The 25,743-nt window shown below is 37.5% G+C and overlaps 2 protein-coding genes across 3 annotated transcripts in view; one reads left to right on the forward strand and one right to left on the reverse strand.

Annotated features, from left to right (window-relative positions):
* Window positions 1–25,743, forward strand: part of LOC133847424 (eye-specific diacylglycerol kinase-like) — a 138,013-nt gene that overhangs the window by 62,119 nt on the left and 50,151 nt on the right. The window lies entirely within an intron of this gene.
* Window positions 12,840–13,556, reverse strand: LOC133847434 (uncharacterized). Its single transcript, XM_062282471.1, has one exon. It carries the CDS (start codon window positions 13,483–13,485, stop codon window positions 12,982–12,984), a length of 504 nt encoding a protein of 167 aa, XP_062138455.1. The 5' UTR covers window positions 13,486–13,556; the 3' UTR covers window positions 12,840–12,981.

Here is a 25,743-nt window from a genome sequence, read left to right on the forward strand (position 1 = left end):
GTCGACGTCGTCGTCGTCGTCGTCGTCGTCGTCGTCGTCGTCGTCGTTGTTGTTTTTGCACGTTTTTTGCTCATTTTTTTTTATGGGAACGCTCGTAACATTCAAGAGATGCTTAAATGGGAAACAATAAAAGCTCGATGAGTGTGGGCGGGGGCGTGGGCAGGGGTAAGAGTGTGTGTGTGTGTGTGGGGCTTAGCTTAAGGCAGAAATGGGAGCAGCTTCACACGGGTTTTAACGAGCTTGCTTTGCCCTGCTTTGTGTCCTTTCCTTCGTATTTTTTGCAATTGTTGCAAGTGCAAGTGGTGCTGCAACATGTTGCAAGTGTGTGTGCGTTTTGTGTGTGGCCATGTTGTGTTCATCAAATCACGACCGTCATTTTGCAGCACTTTATCATGCAATTACAAGTGCAAAACGATGTGTGTGGCGGCGACACTTAAAAAAAAAACGCAACATTAACATCAAATTGAATGTCGCTACACAAATTGCCAGGCAACAATCTGATTAACACGCTCTCCTCTATATCTACATATATACATACTATATATATACGATATATATATAGTTTCGCAGCTGCTTGATAACAGAGACACATCCGCTCTAAGCGGCTCTCATCAATAATTTGACGGCAATTTCTATAGCAATTTGTATGGATTTGCTAGCTATTCAGCGAGTTTGATGGCAACGCATCACTAGCCACGCCCCACGCCTCCCTAATTCGTGGACTACCTGCTGCCTTGAGTCATTGGCAACTGACTCGTTGACTCGTTGTTGTCTCTGCTCCCTTCGCATTGTCTTTAACGGTTGCTCGTTTGCGATGCTAAACGTGCCAATAGACAAACCCCTGTACGTAAATATTCCATCTACCTTCTCACTCAATTTTCTCACTTATCTCAGCATATACATATCAGAATTGAAGCCGCTGGCTGAGATTCTACTCTATGTAAAGCAAAAGTGAAGCTTGCTTCTTGTCTCTATTATTATTTTATTCCATTTCGCTTTCAGTTTCAGTTTCATTCTCTCATTTTATTTGGTTTTAATTTATTTCCATGCCACACGTTGTGGCAAATAAAAATTGGCAGCCGAAAATAGAATCACAATATTTTGGCAGCAGCAGGAAACTGTGTCAGAAAAACAAAAGAAAAACCTTCGAACAGACAACCAAATATACAACTTAATTGCCCAATACTCTGCAGCACGAGTTAAAGCAAAATAAGAAAATAATTTTACATGACAGCTGTGAACGAAAGCAGTGCGCTATTATTCTTATAATACCAAATTAATATACTGCAAAAATACTAAAACATATTAACGATTTTATTTGGTATATTAATATAGTATTACAATCAAAATATACCAGATTGTAAGGAATCATAAACAAGTAAGAAAGCAACAGTCGAGTGTGCTCGACTGTGAGATACCCGTTACTCATGTTGAATAAAGGCAAAGCAGTTCGGTGTTATTCTTATAATATACCAAATTAATATACAGCGAAAAATACAAAAATATGCCACAGATTATATTTGGTATATGGATATGATACTCCATTGAAAATATACTATAAAATACAAAACATACCATATTGTCATCCAAAGCAACTAAGACCGTTTTTCCCATAGAAAAGCTTTTCTTAAATAACACACAATTTTCTTCTAATCGCAATCAGTTTTTCAGAAATCATAAATTCATAGTTAACATCCTGCTAATCGATTTTTATCGATTTGCGGAAAGATTTGAAACAAACTTGATCTGTCGAAAAAAAATTATAGCTCTACCTCTCATAGTCTCAGAGATCTAGGTATTCTCACGGACGAACGGACAGACAGCCAGACAGACGAATATATATATCGTCTCGGCTGTTGACGCTTATCAAGAATATATGTACATATATACTTTATGGGGTCAGAGATGTTTCCTTCTGCCTTTTTTAATACCCTTCTTCCTTATGGATAGGTGGTATACAAATTTTGGTATGCAATCAAACAATTGTTAATAAATTACAAATATTAGAATTAATTATCGAAAACCCCTTTCAAACTAATCGATATTTTGGCACTCTGCTCGCTAATTGCAATTTATGTGAAACACCGCAAACATAATAGAAAACATTTTTGGCATGTTCGATTAATTTCTATTTAGTACTTTTTTGGAGCGCCAAAGAATGTGAAACTAATCAAGGACTCGCATTGTGTGTGTGTGTGGCATAAGGGTTTATTCAAAAGCGTATTTTACGGCATTTGCAGGTCAACAATTGAATAAATGTACGTAGTTGAATGCTTTTGTGTTGCGGCTGACAATAGTTTTTCCATTTTCCATTTTCCATTTTCTATGCGTTTGTTTGCAGTGGAGCTGCATAAATTAATTTCTGGGGGGGGCAGGTGGCAGCATTCTGTGTAAATTAAATTTTAAAACTGCACAACAATCTGCGGTGGCAACAGCATGTGGCAAGGGCCCGCATAAACACACACACACACACACACACTAATTGTATCCTTCTTTCTGTGCGTGTGTGGCGGCTTACTTCTGTTTATCCACTGGCAAAAACAAGTAGAGAGGAGCAACAAAGCACAATTAAAATCACTTGTCTGTTTGCTCACTCTCCCACAAACTTCTCTCCCTCTCTCTCTTTCGAGTGTGTCTTGTTCTTTTCTGCGAATTCGTTTGAATTTCAAATATTTGCAACATTTTGTGCTTAGTTTTCAATATGTTGTTGACAAGCAGCGAGAGCAGCTAGCTCATGCTCATGCTCATCCTGCTTGAGCTGTCTTCGTTGTCTGCCATATAGTCGCCTCATTTGACTGCTTAAAATGTCATTAACAACAATTTGTTGTCGCTTAGCTTCGCTCATTGGCTGCCATCATCAAAGTCCTTTTCGCGTTGCGCCATTTCGCATTAATTTTTTTTGCGTTTCTTCGCTTTTGCGTTTGTGTTTGCCATGGCATGGCCTTAACGCTGCTTTCAGTCAAAGTTGGGGAGAAGGAGCGACAGAGAGAGAGACAACTTTGAGCGACAGAGAGCGAGTGAAGCCTGCCTCAGCAGCCGGAGCGTGGTATGCATTATCCATACGATGACACTAAGATCCTTGACAACGCATCCACACAATGCGCAGCACATCGCAGCTGATGGCAAACTGAACTGAATGCCCCAAAGACGTTTGGACGTTGACTAAATGCCAGATAATGAGGCACACATAATAAATGAGCTACATGTAAATAAACTGCGCGTCAAATGCAAGAGCAGCAAACTTAAATTGAAACTTTTCGCTTACTAAATATTGATAAATATTTGTAGCTGATAAAATTTCAAAATGTTTAGTAACCAAACTATAGATATAGCTTTAAATATTTTAAAGCAATATTTTTATTTAATTTTTACTGCCTTGCTTGTAATTAAAAATATATATATTTAATCTGTTATTAAGTAATTTGTGGTCATGTTTTGTGAATTCTTTTAATTTATATATCAAAACTAGATTTTTGATTCAAATTATTTTAAAACTGAATCCTAATAAATAGCTTTCACTTTATGAAGGAATATATTTTTTTTTATTGCATTTTGACTTTTTTATTTTTAATCATTGAACTATTTGTTTTTTTAAACATTTCTGCCGATGCTTTAGTAAATTCTTTTAATTAACATTTTGACCACATTATAATTAAAAGTTTTACAACAAAATACTGAAAATTAGTTTATAAATTTGAATCTATACTCTATTTATACTCTATAATATATCTTGAATATCAATATACCAAATATAGCATTTGGTATTTTTGTTTGCAATATTTATACCATATGTTATTTGTACTCTAGTATATTTTGAATGTAGTACTATATCAATATAACAATTATACCCTTCGGTATATTTTTAGTACTTTTGCTGTATATTGATTCGGTATATTTTACAATTAATACCACACTTCAAAAGAAAGACTACCAAATAATATTTGTTTTGAACTCTGCCTCATTTTTGTTAGCAAGTTCAAAAGTAGCTTCAATTGACAGTTTTAGGCCGATTCTGTGGAAATGAAAATTGCTTTATCAATGAGAATATTCAACCGCTTCGCCAGAAGTTCATGTTTGTGCTATTAATGGTTTTTTTCTTTGTGTGTGCGAGAGGCGGTAGCTTTCTTTTCATTTTAGCCAATCTTGTGTCACTCAGTTTGGGAGGCGCGCAAAGTTTGCACTTGCAGTCCGTTCAAGGTGGGGGAGGGAGAAGGGGGAAGTGTTTAAAGTAAGGAAACCGAAGTTATAAAGCAGGTAAACGATGCGAACAACAAAAGGAAGCGAAAAACGTTAACAAACATTTTGGAAAAAGCAAAACGAAACTTTTTGTTGTTTTCTTTTTTTCCTTTTTTCTTGCCTTCCACTTTTCACTTTCTTAGCGTGTTCGCCGTGTTTGTTGCTTCGCTTGTTGTTGGCTGCATTACATTGTGGCAGCTTGAGGGATTGATGATGAGAATAATAGCAGTGGGGAGGGCGTGGCTGATGTGGGCGTGTACTGTGCACTTTTCCCCTATTGTTGGCCCTGTGTGTGTTTTTTCGTGCCATTTGTTACGCGCACAAAACGGGCCATCATTTGGTGCTTTAGTTTACAGGTTCTATAAAATTATCACAAATGAGGCAAGCAACGCAACAATGTAAACTGTTAGTGCCACTTGCCCCTTTCCCTTTCCCCTCTCCCATCTGCCAGACTGACTGACCACCGTAATGGAGTGGAATGAAAGCCAACAATAACATGGGGATATCGCTTTCACTGGATGAGCAGCACATAAATGTATATTTGCTCGCCAGCTATTGTTTACTTGTTGCTTCAGTTGCTCTTGTTGTTGTTCTCCTTGTTGTTGTCATTTAAGTGGCTTCATTTACCAAATAAATAATGTTGCATCATTTCGAATGCCACAAAAATTACATACCTACACATTTTTAAAGTTTCAACGCATATTATTTCACCTTTTGCGTAGGCTTTTTCATTGGAATTTGACAAATAATTAACGAATATTATTTGGCTCAAATGCCAGGTATTGATTTGATAAAACAATGTGCGCATTTCCCAATTTGTTTTCTTTTTCTTGGAATGTGATGTTTTCTTAAGAAAGAAACCCTTTGAAAGTGCCATTTTTAAACATTTAAAGTTTCTGTCCTAACTTAAAGTTTTCCTGCAAAGAAAGTTGTGTGTTGGCAGCTGAGACTCGTTAATATCACTTGCCATACTCATTAGCTGAACGAGATTTATGCGCAATTGAATAAAACAAAACAAATTGCGAAACTAACTGCAGAACTGAGACGCAACAACGCTGTCTCAGCTAATGAATTTGCGGTTAGAAGTTGGCTAGCCAGCTAACTGATTGGCAATCAGTGGCAACTCGTTGCTCTTGCTGCTTTCGTTCTTGGCTTTAAGCGTATATCACTGCCAGCTAAAAAGCTAATCAGCTATTAGAGGGGCACCACAAAATATTACACATACGCCCCCTAAGGCACCAGAGGCACCTGAGGTGCTGAGGCGCTCACCTGGGCTTGGCACTTTTTACACTTAACTCAATTTGCAGTGCCACACACACACAGACACACAAACACAGAAAGAAAAACATTCCATGTTCCCCTGTCCACTGGATTCACAGAGAGTGAAACACAGAGAGAGAGACTTCTATGGCAGCTTTAGCTAACTCTGGTCGTAGCTGTGGCTGTGGCTATGGCAGCTTTTGGTTCGACCACTCGGCACCTTTATGGAGGTGTCGGGACAGTGTTAGAATAAAGGGGAGGGGAGAGTGAAATGCCAAGGGACTTGGTATAGAAAATTATTGCTCAACGGAAAACAATTATTTCGTGCCGGTTTCTGGCATGCCATTAAAGTGAGTCCAGCTAGCCAGTTCCAAAGGCGATGGCCACACAGGAGCGAGCTGCCACACAGCCAACACACTCCTGTCTTTCTATCGCTCTTTCTCTTTCTCTTTCTCTGTGTATGTGTGTGTGTGTGTTGTGTAATCTGAATATTGCCGTGACTCGTTGCAGTGGCCACTGTTCGCTATTAAATTGCATTTGCTTGGGGCTGTTATTTGGGTTATCGACACGACGCGCGATTCACTCTCGAAGCACTAAAACTTAGCCAAAGGAAAGACTCCTCTGCTCTATGCATATATATATTTAATATACATAAGTATATTCAACGGGTGTGTGTGTGTATTATGAGCATTTTCATTAGGCATGCAGACATGTCTGTGTCATTGATCCCATGTCAAACCAAACTGAGTGCAATCACATCAAATTGTGCATGGCAAACAAATTGAAAGCAAATCGTCCAACAACAACATTCACTGTAAAAAGCTAATAAATATTTACTCTCTCTCTCTCTCTATCTCTCTCTATCTCTCTCTCTCGTCATTTTCAATCAAATTTATATGCGCTCAAATTGAAATCTTGTTCAAATTCCACAAACATTTCTTTGCACAATAAAAATACATTTACAATTTGGCAGTATTTTGAAAGAAATTTGCCAGAGAATTTATATTTATATTATTGAAATGCTGTCGAAAGTTGTCGAAACACAACACGAAATTTAACAATCTACATTGAATGTTACTTCTTTTTTTCTGACACAACTTTTGTTTTTATCAAAACTATATCTAATTTTAATTACTAATTTCCTTTTTTCTGTGTTATTTTCTGCTTTTATATTGTATCTTCATGGAATGTTTCTTTATTCCTTGAGATATTTTCGTTGTCACTAAAAATATTTCGAAATATAAATTTGTATTCTCTTATTTTTACGACAACTTAATTTAGCCATTAATTTCCTTTTTGTCTCTGTAATTTTTTACTTTTATAAGACCTGCGCTGAATAGCAATTATAATTAAAAACTATATTTCATTTCGTTATTTTTTGGCTATAATAGCAAAAGGGTGTTTGGTGCTGCGGTTTTTTTTTTGGTTTCGCTTTACTTGAGTGTGAGTGTGTGTGTGTGGTGTGTGTGTGTGTGTGATGTCTGGGTGCTTTATTGTGATTTAGCTTAGTTGGGATTTCGTTTGCTTTTGCTGTGCCGCTGGCCACATGGCGTATGTGTGATATTTGGTAATGGCCTGTAATTAAGCAGCACGTTCTTCTGCCTGCTGCCTGCTGCCTGTTCCCGTTGTTGTTATTGTTGCCAACGCCTGCGAGCGACTTCCGTTTGTTGTTTGGCTGCGAAACATGAAACTCTAATTACCAGGAAAAGAGGCTACCAAAAAGAAACATACACAAAAAAAAACACAGAAAAAAAAGGAAGCACAACAACAGCGAAAAGTAAATAAATAAATACATACAAAACACAAGCACACCTGGACAGGATTTAGAGACCGCCAAGCCAAGCACGTGGACATTATACAATCTGTGAGTGTGAGTGAGAGAGAGAGAGAGAGAGAGATAGAGTGAGAGAGATAAGCAACTGGACAGCAGTTAAGTGGGGAGCTACACCAAAACGTTCAATTATCAGGCCACATTTGGTTGTCATTAGAATGTTTGCTTAATGTTCGACAGTCGTGTTCCGGACTCTCTCCTTTGGGAGTTGAGTAGAGGAATCTTGGCCAGATCGTTGGCCTGGATATCATCATAATTTTTGTTTTTGTTTTTTTTTTTGCATGCCTTCGTTCAAAACGTCATCTGCATAATATGACTCGTAAATGTTTAATGTGCATTTAATTTTCCAGCAGCAGCAGCAGCGAACGAACGCCTAATGACACTCAAATTGTACATATCAAGTGGGTGTAACTCTCTGCGTATGTGTGTGTGTGTGTGTGTGTGTGTGTGTTTGTGTGTTGTAACTGTTCTGGACAGCGACAGCGAAATGAAAGCAGTTACCAAAGGGTTAAGCTGCGGATGGTTGGCATAAAATATGCCATGGGGAAATTAAATGTAATGGCTGCCTTTCGGGCGTATTTGTCATGGGCGTAACTCACCTCCCCCCACCTCTTTCTCCATGTGTGTGTGTGGAAATTACAGACGTTAGATATTAGTGCCGTTTGTTACCTTTTTAATGACAGTTGTTGCACATTTTTCATATGCCAGTTGGCCAACATAACGCATATAAAAAAGGGCACAATTATTGAGCATTTTGATTTTTCCGGCAGCCGAGATTAATTTGAATTAAAATTATGCGCAATTCAGAACTTGGCTCATTATTAATATCATAGCTTGATTTATTTTTGTATTTCATTCTTTTTATTACTTTTCATTTGACTGCGCCTGAATGAACCAATATTCAAACATGTCGCATTCAATGACATCTGCTGTCGTGCTCACATTGAAATTAAAAAAAAAAAAAACCAGAAAAGAGAAAAGAGAAAATGACGACAAATGGGCACTATTCATATTCATTTTTCATTTCCATTTGAAATGCTCTGGCACAAATCACAATGTGACAGCATAGACATGCTATGGAATTTTCCAAAGCACATATAAATGCTGCAATTAAGCCCCGGCAAAATGGCTTTACTTCATTTAGAGGCTCAAGCTATTTGCTGTACACGCTTTTCGCCCACTCAACTGTCGACTGTCGACAGTCGACAGTCGACCAATATACATTTATGTATGTCTATATATGATATATTTCATGTTTTTCAAATGAAATGAATGCAATAAGCAATAAGAAATACACGTAGAGAAATGCTAATATTTGCATTGCGCTGGACTCGCATTTATTGCATTTTATTGCGTTCTGCCCGGAATCGCATTTCATATTTATTCATATGTTATTTATCATATGGAATTGTAGCTCTTCTTCGCTCTCCTTTTTTTTTTTGGTTTACACTGGCAAATGGGTTGAGGGAATTATGATTTTGTCAAGTCGCCGAGCGTGGGTCATTAATGGGATTTTACACAGCGTCCTTTATCCTTGTTTCTCTCCCCCTCTTTTGAAATTATCCTGATTTATGTGTTCATTTTGCAGGTCAGTCAGACATTTCTTGCTGCTCTTGCTTTGCTCCTCTGTTTTTTTTTTTTTTTATTCTAGATTGCATTTTATTTGAGCTGCGGTTTTTTATGATTTTCATTTCCCCTTTTTATTATATTTCATTTTTTTTTCTTCCATTTCGCTTTTCTTTCATTTCACATCATATATTTCATTTTTCTCGCGCGCTCGTCGCTGTTGCGGTCGCTGAATTCTTGTCCATGGATTGCACTGGATAATTAAAAATAAGCGCATGGGAGTGTAAAAAATGTGCTGCATGCTTTTAGGCGAACGCGAAGGCGTATGCTAAACCGTTTTTTTTCTTTCGTTTTTTTCGTTCCGCCTTCGCTTGCAGAGTGCTGCGCCATCGCATCGTAAAAGTGAAGTTCTTGTGTGCAGCCAATTTAAGCAGCTCAAGCGGATTTTCACTGTTGCACAGCTCAGCACAAAAAAAAAAATGTGGAAAATGTAAAATAAAAGCAAAACTATGTGCAAGTGAGAAATAATTGAAAGAAGCTTGAGAGAGTGCTCAGTTAATTCAAATCAATCAAGCTAATCAAGTGAGGAATTATGATTGCCACAATTTGACTTGACGTTCAGATGTATTAATTAAAAGTGTCATCGTGTGTGATACGCATTTGAATGACGTGTGCATTGAAGCCCAAAGGTTGACCTGGATTAACTGCAGCAATTTGTGGTGCTGCAATCGGAACGCTCATGTTGCAGGGGCAAAGGTTACGCTTACGATGATGCACAAGATGATGCTGCAATGCAATCTGCAGTTGACCAGAGTACGTAGCTTGTTGCATGTTGTGGCAAAGTTGTGTTGTTGCCATGGCAGAGGCCAAAGGCAAGGGGCAACTCGCAATTCGCAACTCGCAGTTGATTGCTGCTGCTGCGTTTGTATCGCATTAACTAACCAACTGGCAGCGAGTAGCGAGCAGCGTTTATTGTATGCAGGACACACAGCTTAACACCCGAAACCAAACAACAATTGCCACAAGTTGTGGCAACCGCAAAAAAAAGAAGAGAAACAGAAAAGAAGATGTGCAAACAAATCGCCGTTAGCAGAAGTTACTTGCCACACAGCGTGTGGCATGGACCTACGTAAATAACTGACGAAATTTAAGCTAATGCCCTTTGCTTTTATTGCTTTTATTGTTGTTGTTGTTGTTGCTGTTGCGCTGTGCATAATTCAGCAGTCAAAAATTGTGGCTGCCACATCAAGCAACTTCACTTACATTGATACACCTGACTATATATTTCTATATATATATATATATATATATATATATATATAAATATATAGTATATATACTTAGTTGCACGTAGTATTTTTTGGGCACGTATTTATGTCTTGACGTGCCTCAAATGGGCGTGGTCATGCGGGGCGACAAACGTGGAACGGCGCTTAGGTTTTTTCTGTTTTTTTTTGTGCGGCCTGCATGCAAATTTTATGTTTTAATAACAAGTCTGTGGCATGCAAGCGGCGCATATTTTATGCCAATTGCCGTGCCACGCTTCAGGCCCAACCCTGCAACACACACCAACACACACACACACACACACACACACACATCCTTTAAAGTCTCCCTGCACAAGTTTTTGGGCAACCTTTTGGTTTCTTATTTTGTGGGTGCCTTAGGGAATTCGCTTTGTCTTTGTCTTTGTCTTTAGCTGTGGCTGTGACTGTGGCGCTTGGATTTGGATTTGACTTCAGCCTTAGCTTGGCTTTGACGTTAGCTTTGGGCCGTTTCGCCTCGTGTGCGTGAGCGTGAGCGTGTGCAACATGCCCCACAGCGACTTCTTTATTTTTAACCCAATTGTGTTACTTGCTTGTTTTTCTTTCTTCTTTTCTTTTTCTTTTTTTTTTGAGTCACGCTCCTAATTGTGTTTTATTGCCATACTTTGTTGCAACTCCGGTGCCTCCTTAAAACAAAAAAAATCTATGTTTTGTTTGCATAAATTGTGTATAAAAATAGAGTAGTATTTGCCCAGCCCCTGTCTTCGTTCCCCTCAGGCAACTAAATAGATCACGCATATCGTGCGTCAGTTTATTGCACTAGCCACAGTGTGCGTGCCTCATGCGAGTTGCAAATGCAACAGCAACAGCAACAGCAACGGCAACGGCAGCAAATGGAAATGCAAATGCAAATGCTGCATAAAATATGATTGCTGCAATTAGGCGTGTCCAAAGAACCAAAGAGCCAAGTTGCTAGCTGACCCAAGTGGCTGCAAGCCATGCCATTAGAATTTGTGTAATTTATTTCGATTTTCATCTCTTATAAATTCATTGCTTTTGACAGCTATTCACGATACGAAACTCTCGACTGCATTTGCTATGAATTCAACATGAAATCTGTAAATTAATTAAACTGCACAACATTTTCCTAACTATTTAAATGCTCTTTTTTTTTTGTTAGTGAACAGCTTAAAATTACAATTACAATATAAGCTAAAAATGATTAGCATTATTTTTTGTTGGTTAATAAGATTAAAGTGTTATTTATTTAAAGATAACTTTATTTTACAAACTGGTAAATTATTCATATTTACCTTGCAGTAATTATATTAAAAAAAAAAGAACACAATCAACTGTTTTCAATTGATTATTAATTTAAGCTCAAGCTTAACCAATGTAGTCGAAACAAGTGAGTAAGCTACAGCCGAGTGTGCTCGACTCTAAGCTACCCGTTAACTATTTTGAATAAGAGAAAAAACGGTGCAGTATTAAATATATCAAATTAATATACCAAAAATACTGAAAATATGTCAAGGGTTATATTTGGTATATTGATAAAGGACTACATTCACAATATACTATAATATTTTGTAATATACCACATTAAAATACCAAAAAATACTAAATAATAGCGAATGCTGATTTTGGTATATCGTTAAATAATACATTCTAAATATACTAAAGAGTAGAAAGTATATCAGCTTGCCATTCAAAGCAATCAACTTCAACAAATTGTATATTATAGTTATTATTGTAGGTACCAAAATGATCTCTAGTTTAAACATTAAGCTTGATATTCGATTTTTTGATTGGCAAAAATTTGATCTGTATGCAAACATAAGAAGTGCCTTTAAAAACAATTATATCTACATCTGCTTTAGTCTCTGAGATCTAAGTGTTTATACGGACAGACAGACAGACAGACGGATAGACAAACAATACTAACTTGGTGCCGATCAAGAATATGCAGACACAAAGTTATAATACCCTTCTACCCTATCGAAAGCGGGTATAAAAATTCTTTCTATAATTGCACAATTTTCAAGAGATCTGAATTTCAATGCAATTTTAAGCTCAATTAGCGGCAAGCATTAAATATGCCGCAATATTTTCGCACTTTAATTATTCCACTACCAAAAAACTATGTGAATAAGAGAGAATTGCTTGATATTTATAGTGCAGTGAAGTTTACTTTATGATTTAGTTTATTTACACACCGAGTGTCTAAATAAAGAACTCTTAATTCAATCGTGGACAAGTCTGCGCTGTTGCCTTGTGCTTTCGTATGAAAACAGACATTCATTTGAAGCATTGTGATTTGTTTTCATTTTTTTCTAGAATTTTTAACATTTGTTATGTGTTTTTTTTGGTTTTTGCGTTGCTTTGCTTTTGCGCACTCTTCCGTTTTATTTCGCACTTAATTAAAAAATCTTTTGCTGACGTGTGACACGCACATGCGGCCGCACCTGCTGCCCTCACATCCATCGCCCACTTGGATTTCACCTCCGTCGACCGCCCACTTCATCACATCACACTGACAATTAGACGTTGCATTTTATTTTTACGCTGTCCGTTTTTACTGCAGCTTTACAAACTAGAAAAAAAAATAGACAAGCTCAACAAAAAAAAACAACAAGAAATTGTGCAATTATCTTCGAGGAGTGGCAAAAAAAAGAGAGAAAAATACTCTGGCAAATGAATCATTGCTTAAAGTACAAATTATGTATGAAAGCAGTAAACTATATTATGTACAACAAGTGGGAGAATGGGAGAAAGCTAGGGTATTTCAATAGCAAATCACACGCTCGGGCACGTCACGTCAGCTCAACACGTCTTGTAAATGGTTGCGTTCACCTCGTAATGACAGATGGGATGACGACTGACGCCGTCCTTGGGATTGAGGGAATGGACAGTGCCACGTATGGAATAGATGGTGTTCGGTTGATACATGAACTTCAATATCGCCGTATCGGGCGGTATCTGAATCACATTCATTGTGTACACGCCCGTCTTCAGCGGACAGGCCAAACTCATGTTGCTCCCCGCGCCGGAGAGCATCAGCTTCGCCGCATTATTCCAGGCATTCACACGTCGTATGTACTTCCAGAATTCGCAGGTCTTCACCGATGAATTGTACAGAGTGCGCGGTTGTTCAAGCCGATTGGCTCGTCGCCTGCTCGGATGTTGGACGAGCACCAGATGCCACAGCGGTATGGGGACTTCTTTGCGCACCGTTGTCACCGATGACAACGAATTGTTTTTGTCATGCAGTTTCATCTCCAGTCCATAGTTGGGAGTGTCCCACACCGTGAAATTCAAGGGTTTCATTAGATAGCAATACTGAAACGGATGAGAGAAATAATAGTGAATAAGATGTATTTAGGGTTTGAGCAACACTTTTAAAAATTCTTCACAAAAAAAAAAAACACTTATCACAACATCCAAATTCAACTTTTATTACATTAGACTAACACTAAACTATACATATACAATACAATTATTTTCGAAATATTTGTTTTAAGAACCATTTACTCTATGATTACCAAACAAATTGAAATATAAAAAGTGGGAAAATTTTTAATTTCGTAGGTGTAATTGCAATAGTCTAAGACTGTAGGGAAAATAGATTGGATATAACATATAGGAAAATATCTATTAATAATAATTTTTTTTTGGTTGCAGAATATCATAAAAGACTATTAGCTTGTTAGGCAATAATTTAGAATATCTTAAACACATACTTTTTATATAGGAAAATATCTATTTCTAATAACCTACATTTTATGAGAGAATATCATAAAAGACTAAAAGCTTATTAAGCATTAATTTGAAATAACTTGAAGAAATACTTTTTAAAGAATTGGTTAAAAAATATAACATTTGTATATCACTTCACTAGCTAAAAACTTCTCTGATGAATGTTCAAATAAACTATACAATTTGAATGCAATTATGCTGCCTTTAATAAATTCAAGATTTTAGTTTTGTGTTTTGACTTAGGTTTGTCAGTTAAAAACAAAATTCTTTGCAATTGTCTTGAAGCCTCTCACTCACCTGCTTGCTCAGCTGCAGAGTTGCGAGCAATGTCAGCAGCGCTTGAAGCACACGTCTATTGTCTTTCATAATGTGCAGACAAATGTGCGGGGAATTTGGAGATGAGATATATATTTAAATATTGATACAGTATTCAATTAACGTGTTGTCCCATTCAGCGCTAATGATAATTTAAGTGATTTTTGATGCCATTAATTTTGTGTTAAATCTGTCGCGTATGGACTTTAATGTCTCTGTTATTGGAGCTGTCATTATTTAATTGCCGACAATAAAGCTGAGGGCTATGCTCGACTAAAAATGCAATGAAATTGTGTAGCCATCTAAAATTATACTACTAAATGGAGTAAAATATAGATAGTAGATATACAAAATGAATAGTAAACCACAAGTGTCTGCTATCCTCCTCGTTAAAATGTATAGGGTATAAGGGAAGCGCAACAAAACGTTGTAAATTGTAATTACAACGCTTGACCTCTCGCACAAATCCCAAAAACCAAAATCTACAGCTTTTCAAACAACAAAAAAACCGAAAAGTAAAACCAACACTGCTGAGAGGGGCTTTTGTAGGGGGGAAAGAGAGAAGGTTGCGGGAGGAAAGACTTATTTACTTAGGCTTCAGTCAACAACAGCAGCAGCATAACAGCAACAACATCAGCATCAGCAACAAGAGTAATAAAAGTGAAGGCAAGTATCAAAGTCAGCTGGCAGCGTCATCATCATCATCATCATCGTCATCGTCATCGTCGAGCACATTATCAACGTCATCATCATTAGCTGCCACAAGCAGCGACAGACTGTCAGTGAATGAAAGAGAGAGCACTACAAGAGCGAGAGCGAGAGCGAGAGCGAGAGAGTGATGTGGCTGTTTGGGTAATTGTTAAAGTTTTATTTGTTTATATAGCTAATTACGATTCGCTTAGTCAGGCTTTGGGCGCATATCTATAACAGATTTCCGTTACAGTTACGTCTAGCATACGTTTCCGTTATGCCCTTATCCGGTTTCCGGTGTGCTCAGCATTCTCACAAGCATTGTATTCGTATGTGTGTGCGCTAGCGAGTGTCTCCTCGCACATTGAGCATGCAAAGTGTCGGCTGCTGTGACACCACAACAACAGCAACAACAACAGCAACAGCAACAACAATAGAAATAGCAACAGCAACTCAAGTAACAACAATGACCACTTTTGTCACCAGCTGCCATATTCTATGCAATGTCTTTGTTGACACACACACAACGCACACACACACACACAGCTCAGTTGTTGCCGTTGTCGCTTCAATTTTCATATTTACTTACGGGTTATTTTCCAGCAAATATTTGCATTTGCTTACCCACAGCCACAGCAGCAGCAACAGTCTCTATGACATTGGCTTTTCACATTCATTTCACATTTTCCCATTTGCCTAGCAAGCTTTGTGGCTGTCCCCCCTTCTCCACTTCTCCCTTTATCCCTTTTCTCCATTGTAGTTGTTGTTGTTGTTGTTGTTGTTGCCACTTTATCTTTATCAGACACATAACAACAGCAACACAAATTACGCGTGTCTTTCTCTGTTGATTTATAATACAAAGCAACATCATAAAACTGCTTCACTCAATTTTCAATTCAATTTAACACACAAATACCTGCACACACACACACACACACACACACACACATATAAGTAATGCAAATGGCCGTCGAGTTGTCTCCTTCTCTTTCCCTCTTTGTTCTCTCTGTTCTCCATATCTTTCGCCAACTCTTTATGGGTTTGTGCTTCAGCCACTGTTTCGACGCTTGCTTGTGTGGATTTTTTGGTTTTTTGATTCTCTTACATTTGCCATTTATTTCGTTGGCAGGCAGAAAACAGAAAAAAAAAAGGGTTAGACGTCTTGTTAAGAGGGCGAACACCACATGCTAAGCTTCTACTCAATCGGCATTTGCCTCGCAGCGCGCTGCGAAAGTTCAACAACATTATTAAAATCTATTGCTCTCCAATGGACAACGAACATTTTGCTTTCCATGGGATTTAATGTCATTATTTAAAGCTTCATTTTGCATTTTGCTAAACAGCAAGCTATTCTACATGTAATTAATGTGGCGCAATTAATTTAAATTTGCTAAATAATGTTAAGACAATAATTTGGTTAGTGGCAAAAAAGTATAATAGTTTTATAAATATGCAAATATGAACGATTGTGGAAATAACATTTTAGTACAAAGAATTCAAATATATTAAACTTAGAAAGTATATATAATATATAAAATGTAAAAAAATTGATTATTCTCTTGCAAAACTATCTAAAGTGAAAACAAGTAAATCGTAATATACTGCAAAAATGCTAAAATGTACTGAACGTCATATTTGGTATATCCATGTAGTACTACATTCGAAATATACCATAAGGATCAAACTATATCATATTATTAGCCAAAGCAGCTAAACGTAATTTTCCATACAGACGCATTTCTTAAATAACTTAAAAGATTTTTATCACCAAATATGCCATTTGGTATATTCTTAGTATTTGTATAGTATTTTTGGTATATTTAAAGAATAATACCGCAAAAATTTTTCTTTTATTCAATCTCACAGTAAATCACACTCGACTGCAGCTTTCTTACATGTTTTTATTTATTCAAAATAAGCTTTAAAGTAGTTGCAATCAACAATCTAATATTACACATTTATAATGCCAATCGTTGCTGTTATAATTTACTATCAAACCTTAATGTACTTAAGAGCAATAAAGTTCTACGACTAGATAGTTTGATTGCTATTTAATTGAACGTGTTTTACAATCAATCAAAGCTCTCAGCGCTCAGCTTTGATGTGTTGTACAATAAAAAACAAAGTCGTGTACTTTTGGCACTTTCACAAATATTTGTTTCAACTTGCTGCGTGTCTGTCGCAAGAAAAACAATTGCATTTATTTGCCAAATGTTTTTTTTGGTAGTCGTGCTGTGACCTTTGCCCCAAACTACAACAGAAGCAGAGCAGGCAGCAGCATTTTAGCATTTATTGCCTGCGTGGATTGTTGCCAGTTGCTTTGTGTTTTGTGTGCCACCATTGAACATCATCCTTGAGCGAGGCGCGTCCTTCGTTGATTTTGTTTTTTTTTTGTCTATTACTTGGATTTGATGGTCTACAGCTTTATTAGAGCGGAGCTCGCTGCCGTTGCTGTTGCTGTTGCTGCCTTCTCCCCAATCATTTTCGAGTGTAAAATTTATCTATTTGGGTTGCTTTTCTTTTACATTTTGAGTGCTTGTTGTCATTGTTGTTGCTGTTGCTGTTGCTGTTGTTTTTGATTTGTTTCAATAAGCTTTTATGGGCTTTTAGTTGGTCGATTGGTGGCTCAAATTGTTTTGCCGGCTTCCAAGGCGATTTCACAGTCGTTTTTTTGATGTTTGTTTTGTTGATTCGCCTGACGTCGCGAGGCTAACGAAATGTCACAAAAATGCCAATATTCAGATATGCCATTTTTAGTGTCGAACGGGGGCCAATGCGCCTAAAAGTATGCCACATAAGTGCCAACTTTAATGCACTCTCCCCCCTTGGCCTCCTCTCCATCCAATTGCCAACTTATATGTATGTAGCTATAGCCATTGCTGTTGCTGTTGCTGTTGCTTATCGCTGCACTGCACGGGGGCCTTGAACGTTTTATGATTGCACTTTTCAGCAATAAAATAAAGCATACACTTACACCCACATACACACTCAGTCAGAGAGCGAGGGAGGGAGAGAGTGTGGGAGAGGGGAAGAGTGGGAGAGCGACTCCCATCTCGTTGGCATCGTCAGCAGCAGCCGCAGGCAATGAGACTTGACACCAATGTTGAAACTTTAATAACCTCAGACAGTGCGCTGCCCAGCACATGCAATAAAATGTCTGTTGGCTCATAAAAACGAACCTACACACACACACACATACATACACATACACATACTCACTCATACATGCACTCACGTATACGCTTGAGTTAAAACGAAAATGCTTGGTGCATCTTCGCACAGTCTTTTAAGATATGTAGATGTATGTGTATCATATAAAAAGTATTCAACAATTTATAGCAATCGAGAGCTCAACGAATGTTAAATACGCTACTGGAATAACGAAGTTGATTAGGTGGGAAAATAAGTCAAGCAAGTGATGAGTGAGAACTTAATTTAGATTCTTATTAGGGTGAAAGATTGATCAGCAAATATATTACATAATTTTTAATAAATATAAAATATATACGATAAACTATACCTTAACTTCGATTCTAATTAAGGCGAAAGATTGATTACAAAGTTGATCATTTATTTTTGATAATACTTTGCAATAAACTAAAGTATTTCTAATAAAGTAAAATATGTGAAATACTTTAAAACAGAGATAACAAGTTAAAAAATCACATTTTAACATATTTAAAAATATTTAAATTGATACAGTACTTTAATAGAATGATGATAAACTATAATAATGAAAAGAAGGAAGTACACTTAGATTTTAATTTCGGTGAGAGATTTAATATAATTGCAATATTTTTGATATTTCTTTGCAATAAATTAAATAATGTGTGATTAAATAGTAACCAAACTAATGAAATAAAAAATACAGTTAAAGATAATAAAGAGAAAAACTTAAATTGGATACTCATTAAGTTGAGAGATTAAACAGTAGTAATTCAAATTTTGTATAAATAAATATAGTAAATTAATGTACTTATAATCAAATGGAACAAAATAAAATAATAACAAATACAAAATAAAATGTTAATAGATATTTACTTAAAAATTAGAACACATGCAATAATTTGAAATTTGCATAAAAACATATAAAATAAATTAAAATATTTACTAATTGCAAAATATATTAATTTGATAAACTAAAAAATATTAAATAAATTCAATTCAGTAAAATAAAATTCACATCAACTATTTATAACATAAATTTATATTTCCAAATAACAAACAACAATATTTATCGGAAAGAAATTATATATACTTGTAGTTCTCGGAAAAAAAAAAAATAGTTGCACATTAAAATAAAATAAAATTCGCATAATATATTTATATATTTTCCAATATAGTCAGCAATAATATTTCTCAGAAAGCTGTCGCTTTTTATTTTGTGCTGGTGCTACTTTGTGGTTGCCTCTTGTCAATGATCGATTTATAGCGACGCAGCTTGACGTTAGTGTAAAATAAGCAAAGCCCAGTCTCGGGAGCAGTCAAGCGATGATGTGGGTGTGTTGTCGGTGGCGGTGATGGTGGCGGTGATGGTGGCGGTGGCGGTGGCATTGTCAGCTGTCATCGCGTCGCCATTGCAGCTCATAAACATGAGGGTCGTCTATGGCATCCCTTGGCGCCCAGCTCCTCGCAGCGCAACTGCTGCCACAACTCAGACTCAGTCTCAGGACTGAGGGCTCGGGACTTGGGGCCAACAACAACAACAACAACAACAACAACTCTCGCTGAAGGAACTCCCACAGCTCGATGGCAGATCTGCACACACACACTCGCAGCCTGTCAACACTGCTGTCTCTCTTTCTCTCTCTCTCCTGGGTAGACCTGTCATTTGTTGTTTGGTCCATCATCGCGTCATATTTATTTCCAGTCCATCCATACGAATGCGACGCTGCCATTACCATTTGCCACATTGCCTTGCATAATTGTTGCACAGCATTCGTCGTGTTCTCGTCTTCAGTTTCGCTGCAGTTTCCCCTCCATTTGCAGCACTTTTATTTTAAGCCAACGAAAAACTGTGTGTTTGGCAATTTAAAAGTTGTTAGGCTTCGCGGCTTTCAATTTACTTTGCTCATTTTGTGTGTGTGTGTTTCGTCTCGGTTTTGCTTCACTGGAATGTGTGTGTGTGTGTGTGTGTGAGCAAATTGCCTGTGTATAATTACAAGAGCTTAAAACCGCGCCGTCATCGTCGTCATCGTCATCGCCAGCGACGCTTTTTGTCGCGATTTCCTCATCTAACCACTTAATTGCATATATGCAACGCAAATGATTGCCGCTGCTGCTGTTGCTGCTGCTGCTGTTGCTGCTCATAAAGCAAGCGGCAGCAACAACAACAGTGTGTGTGTCCTGTGGATGGCCACAGCCATTATCCCATACCGAAGCGCCGTATTGTGTTGAGGAGGGTTCATATACACAAGTATATGAATATTACGCATTCGCCACGTACACCACTTCATTACATCAGCTTGTTATTGTTATGGCTGCTGCTGGCTTTAGCTGTAGTTGCTGTGCTGATATTTGTTGCTGTTGCTGTTGTTGTTGCTCTTGCTGTTGCCTTGTTGGTCTTGTTAAATTCCCGCGCCGCCGTCAAGACAAAACATGGCCCATCAATCTCTGACAGCGCCTATGCAAAACACAACATCTCTCTGTGTGTAAGTGTGTGTGTGTGTGTGTGTGTGTGTGTGTGTGTGTATGCGTGGCGCCTTCTGGGTCTCCTGGGGCGTTGAATTGAGTGTGGGGGGGGGCACTCGTAAATTTCATTTAATCACTCGAACCTTCCGACTTTGATGTAGTACGTAAAAATATTAAAGTCCAAACTGTCGGACATGGCCATTAAATGGCTTGGCCCTTGTCCATAAGAGGCGCACAATTTATTGGCGTTGCTTATGAGCCAGGTGAAAAATTGGGTCAGCATTGCAACAGTTGTGCCCGAGCGAGGCAGACGCACAGCTAGGCCATAGAAAGAGAAGGCGAGAAGCTGGGCAAGGTCAATTCTGTTTATGGCTGGCCGGTCGCAATTCTCAGCTCTTCGTTCTCCGTTCTCTGGCTGCCTGTTGCTCTCTGTGTGTGTGTGTGTGTGTGTGTGTGTGTGTGTGTGTGTGTTGCAAGTGCAAATTTATGTTGAGATTAATTGCAACAGTCGCTGCGAAAAGTATGTGTTTTTGTGTGGGAACAAACTTTAATTAGCAACAAACGTCAACAAGTCCAGCCAACAGTCCACAGCACTATGGGGCATTTTCCATTTTAGCTGGCATTTAGGCGTTTTTGAAAAGTGTTCCAATTAGAAAAATGTTAATGTCAATGCATTAACAGAACATCAAACTGTTATGGCTCATACCAAAAACATGTATATCTAACAGCTCTTTTGAGCATAACAGCTGTAAAGTCAGTTGTTGCATCCGAAAGCACGCTTGCTAAGTTTGCATATTTTTTTTGAGTGAACTTTGTTATTCATTTATTTATTTTGAAAGCTATTAACAAAAAAAAGAAGTGATGGATAGTAATTTCGCATGTTTTTACTATATGTTAAAAGTAAATAATTAATCAAATTGTGTGTGTTTATACTTAGATTTTGTAATTTTTTAAAAGCTTTTTAAGCTGGATTTTGAAGAACAATTTTCAACTTTGAAAAGGATTTTGAAAATGAAGTTAGCAAAAGTTAGCAAAGCCTTCAAGTCTATGTTGTAGTGTTGTCAATTCTTAATCCACCAATAGTTGTCTTTTTCTGCACTTTTGCGCACAATTGGCGCAATTCGCATTTTTCTCAGAGAACCTCACGTTTTCCAACACCGATTTGTGCTCTGCAGAGCTCTGTAGGAAATAGAGAGAAGGGCCGTCTGAAGCAATGTTTTGTGAATAACTTCCTTGTTTTTGATCCGATCGGCACAAAATTTGCAGTGCACATCCGGGATAAGATTTACATTATGTCTTCCAAGAATGGGGTCGTTTGCTCTAAAATTGCTCAAAATATTCAATTTTTTTTTAAATTTTGAGGGCGGAAGGGGCGGGGAAAATTTTAAGGGGCGTGTCGAATTCTGAAGGGTAAGTATATATTGGTGTACAAATTTTATAATACTAACTCTATAGGTGTCCGTAATATTCAATTTTTTCCGATTCTTGGGGGCGGTAGAGGTGTTCCCACGCCCACTTTTCTATGATAGATTCCTTGGGAATATAGTAACATAATACCGAAAACTGCAGTAAAAAATCTCGTATGGTTTACTCGTAATATTAAATGCCAGCTAAAATGGAAAATGCCCCATAGTGCACAGTTCGCAGTCCAGTGCAACCGCAAAACTCTCCCTTTCTCCCTTGAGGCAAAGCCTGAAAACTGTGTGTGTGTGTGAGTGGGTGAGCGCATTTTGTAGTTTTACAGTTGCTGTCGAATTTCTGTGTTTTAAGTGCTCAAAGGATATAAACAAGTGCAACTGAACTGACCTGACTTTCATTTCATCAACAATTTATGTTGTGATTGAGTTTTTCGTTAGCGAAAGAGTTTTTAATAGTCGCCAGATTTTAAATTTGGTTTAAATCGCTGCGGTGTTGCTGTGATTGTCGTGTCGATTGATTAGTTTAGCAACTGCAAATTGTTTCGCTTGACAGACGGACAGACGGACGGAGAGACAGACCACTTGTTAGCTTTGACACCCGCGAAGCGAAGCGAAGCGGTTGAGTTGAGTTGAGTTAACAACGTTATTAGGTTGAGTTGAGCTGCGGCTTACCAATGCTCATAATGAGGATCCTTGTTTCGCACAAACTGAATGAATAATTAAAATATATACGAACACGAAAGCAGCTGCAGCTGCAGCTGTCAACACGCATTGCAATTGCCATTGCATTGCATTGGAGTGGAAAGCGTGAAGCGGCGCGAAGGTCACACACTCTGCTCTATCGAGTGCTCTGATATGTCAAAGTCCAAGCCCCAGACCCTGATTTGAGTGCATCCGCAATTCAGTTAGTGCAGTGTTTGAGTGCGATTATTTATTCATTATAATTATTGCACACACACACACACACACACACACACACACACTCACACACTGCCAACAAACACTTCATGCAATTGCGAGGCTCTGTAATGCGAAAAATTAATATTGCATACTTTTGTGCGCCGCAATGATGCGCTGCTCAGTGCGTGTTAAAAGGCAAGCTCATAAATTAAAATTACAACACACTTTTAGACGCCGCGGCGTCGCATTTACATGCTGCAAATATGTGTGAGAGTCAACTCGCAGTTGTCACTTTTTATACAGGTTTATACAGGTGAAAACAGGTTTTTGGTTGATAATCTGGTATATTTGGTGCTTTATGGTATATTTAGAATGCAGTACTATATTGATATACCATTGATTGATAAAATATTGATATATGTATATTAGTATTTGTTCGATATACGAATTTGGTATATCATTATAGTACCAGATTGTTACTCATCGATATGTTTTAGTATTTTTAAAGTATTTTTTCGGTATATTGATTCGGTATATCGATTAAGTACCGTATCCCACAGTGGTAAACATGTCAGATATACAGTTTTCGACACATGACAGTATTTTTTCGGTATATTTATTTGGTATATAATATTTTAAGAGTAATACCGCATTGTTTTAATTTTATTAAAATAAGGTATCGTGTATCTTACAATCGAGCACACACGATAGTTATAGTTTTCTTCCTTATTATTAATGTTGCATTTGATTATCAGTTTCTCTCTCTCTCTCTCTCTCTGTCTCTTTCTCTCTCTCTCTTTCTCTCTCTTAATTGGCCTTCAATGCAGCTCACATTTGAAAAGAAATCGCGCGCAAGGTAAACGCACATTTGTAGCTAAATAAATGCAACTGCAGCTGCAGCAACTGCAGTGAAACAAGTGGCAAACAATTTGTTTATAAAATGCAACTTTTGCTTTCGCTTTGCGTACCAATTTATTGAAGTGTTTTATTTCCATCAGCCCAAAACATTTGCGCTGTCTTGTCCAACCGAAACCAAGAAACTATTTAAAATGTGCATAATTCGCGAGGAAACTTTTTTGCAATGCAAAAATAGCGAGAAAATCGAAAGGGAAGATAAAGTTAACAAAACTAAGAGCGAAATGGAAATAGAAACCGAGGCGAAAACTTTTAATACGCCGTGTCCGTTTCAGTGTTGGTAAACGTTCGCTGTGTTGTATGTATGTGTGTGTGGGTGTGTGTGTGTAGTTGGCCAACACTGTGTTCCGCATAATTTGCAATTAGATTGTGGCCTGCCTTTGGCTGCCACAGGACATTCTTCCACTTGATTATGCGCTCAAACTGTTGTTTATGTTTATGGAAATTGTTTTTCGTCCGTTTGCTACACACACACACAAACACACTCGCACACAAACACACTCGCACACACTCTCACACTATGTTGCCCCTTCGGCCGGATTATCCTCATTTTATGCGCTTAATTGTTGGCTTTGACTTTGTTGCCTTTTTACCCGCCTACTTTTCTTGCTGCTTATTTATTCTTTTTTTCTCTTTTCTCTTTTGTGTTTCGTTTCTCTTTTCTTTTTGCGCTCTTTCGTCTTGTTTTGTTTTCCTTTTGCATTGTGGCTGCCAGCCACAGTTGCTCGTCGTAAACGTGTATAAAAAGTATAAAGGCAAAGTTTTCAATGGCATACAAAAGCTGCCAATACTGTTCCCTTGCGGGTGAACTTTATTTAATAACAATATTTATAGAACTCTGCTAGGAAAATATCAAGTTTTATACTCGAACTATTTTAGAAATTATGCAATTGCATTGTATTTATATTTAGTTAAGAATTTCTTCAATTTTAGGACATCAAAATAACATTTGAAAATCAATTTTTATTTTTAATTTGTCTATTTAATGATATGTCCTTACTGCCTTTCATATAGATCTATTTGACATTTATTATAAATAGACAGTTACATTTCAATGCCATAAAAATTGAATTAAAAAGCAATTCTCAATTTAAATTTTTTTTCACTCTATTTATTTTGTTACTGTTAATAAAGAGTTCCACTTTTATGCCATAAAAATACAATTTAGATGCACTTTTCAATTGCAGAAATTATTGTTTTTGGTTTCAAAATTGATTCTTAGATTCGTTTTGTGTACGGTAAGCAACCACACATCATTCGCTCAGTGTATTTTGCTGGCTGCCTCATAGATCTATGCTAACGAAGTATGTGCTAACTAACTTCAGCAACAACTTATGAAACGTTCTATTTCTGGAGTTATTTAACACACACGCTGGCTGACTGCAAATGTATGTGTGTGTGTGTGTGTGCGTGTGTATTGAGGAATGCAGAAAGTATGAACGAGGCAAAATACAATGCAACTACATTTCAAGTGGAGAGCTCATTATTTCACTCACACAAGTAAAGTGCGCATAAATATACAAGTAGTTTATGTACATTTCTGTGTATTGACGCAACACTATCGAAGTGTGTGTGCGTGTGTGCGTGTGAGTGTGGGTGTGTGGCATTGTTGGCCTTGCTTCTTTTGTGCGTTAATGGAAAAAGTTAGCAGCCTGCTGCCAGCATGTTTTATTTTTTTTATTATTATTTTTTTCTTGCTTTTTTCGCTTGCCTCTTTTCGCCCAGTCGCATTCGTTTTGCCCGTTGCCTGTTGCCTGTTGCTGCTGATTGCATTACAACTTCGGCTCTTTCGCTGTTGGCCAATAGATATTACAATAAGCTCATTGTTGGTCCTTGCTCCTTGGGCGCCCAGATAACGAGTGAAGCGTTGCGTTTTCTCCGCCTCCTCCTCCTCTGCCTCCACCTCTGCCTCCTCCAATTGCCATTCAACAAAACTGCAACAATTTCGAGAAACTTGCAA

Source organism: Drosophila sulfurigaster, chromosome X (genome assembly GCF_023558435.1).
Source record: "Drosophila sulfurigaster albostrigata strain 15112-1811.04 chromosome X, ASM2355843v2, whole genome shotgun sequence".
NCBI classification, from domain to species: Eukaryota; Metazoa; Arthropoda; class Insecta; order Diptera; family Drosophilidae; genus Drosophila; species Drosophila sulfurigaster.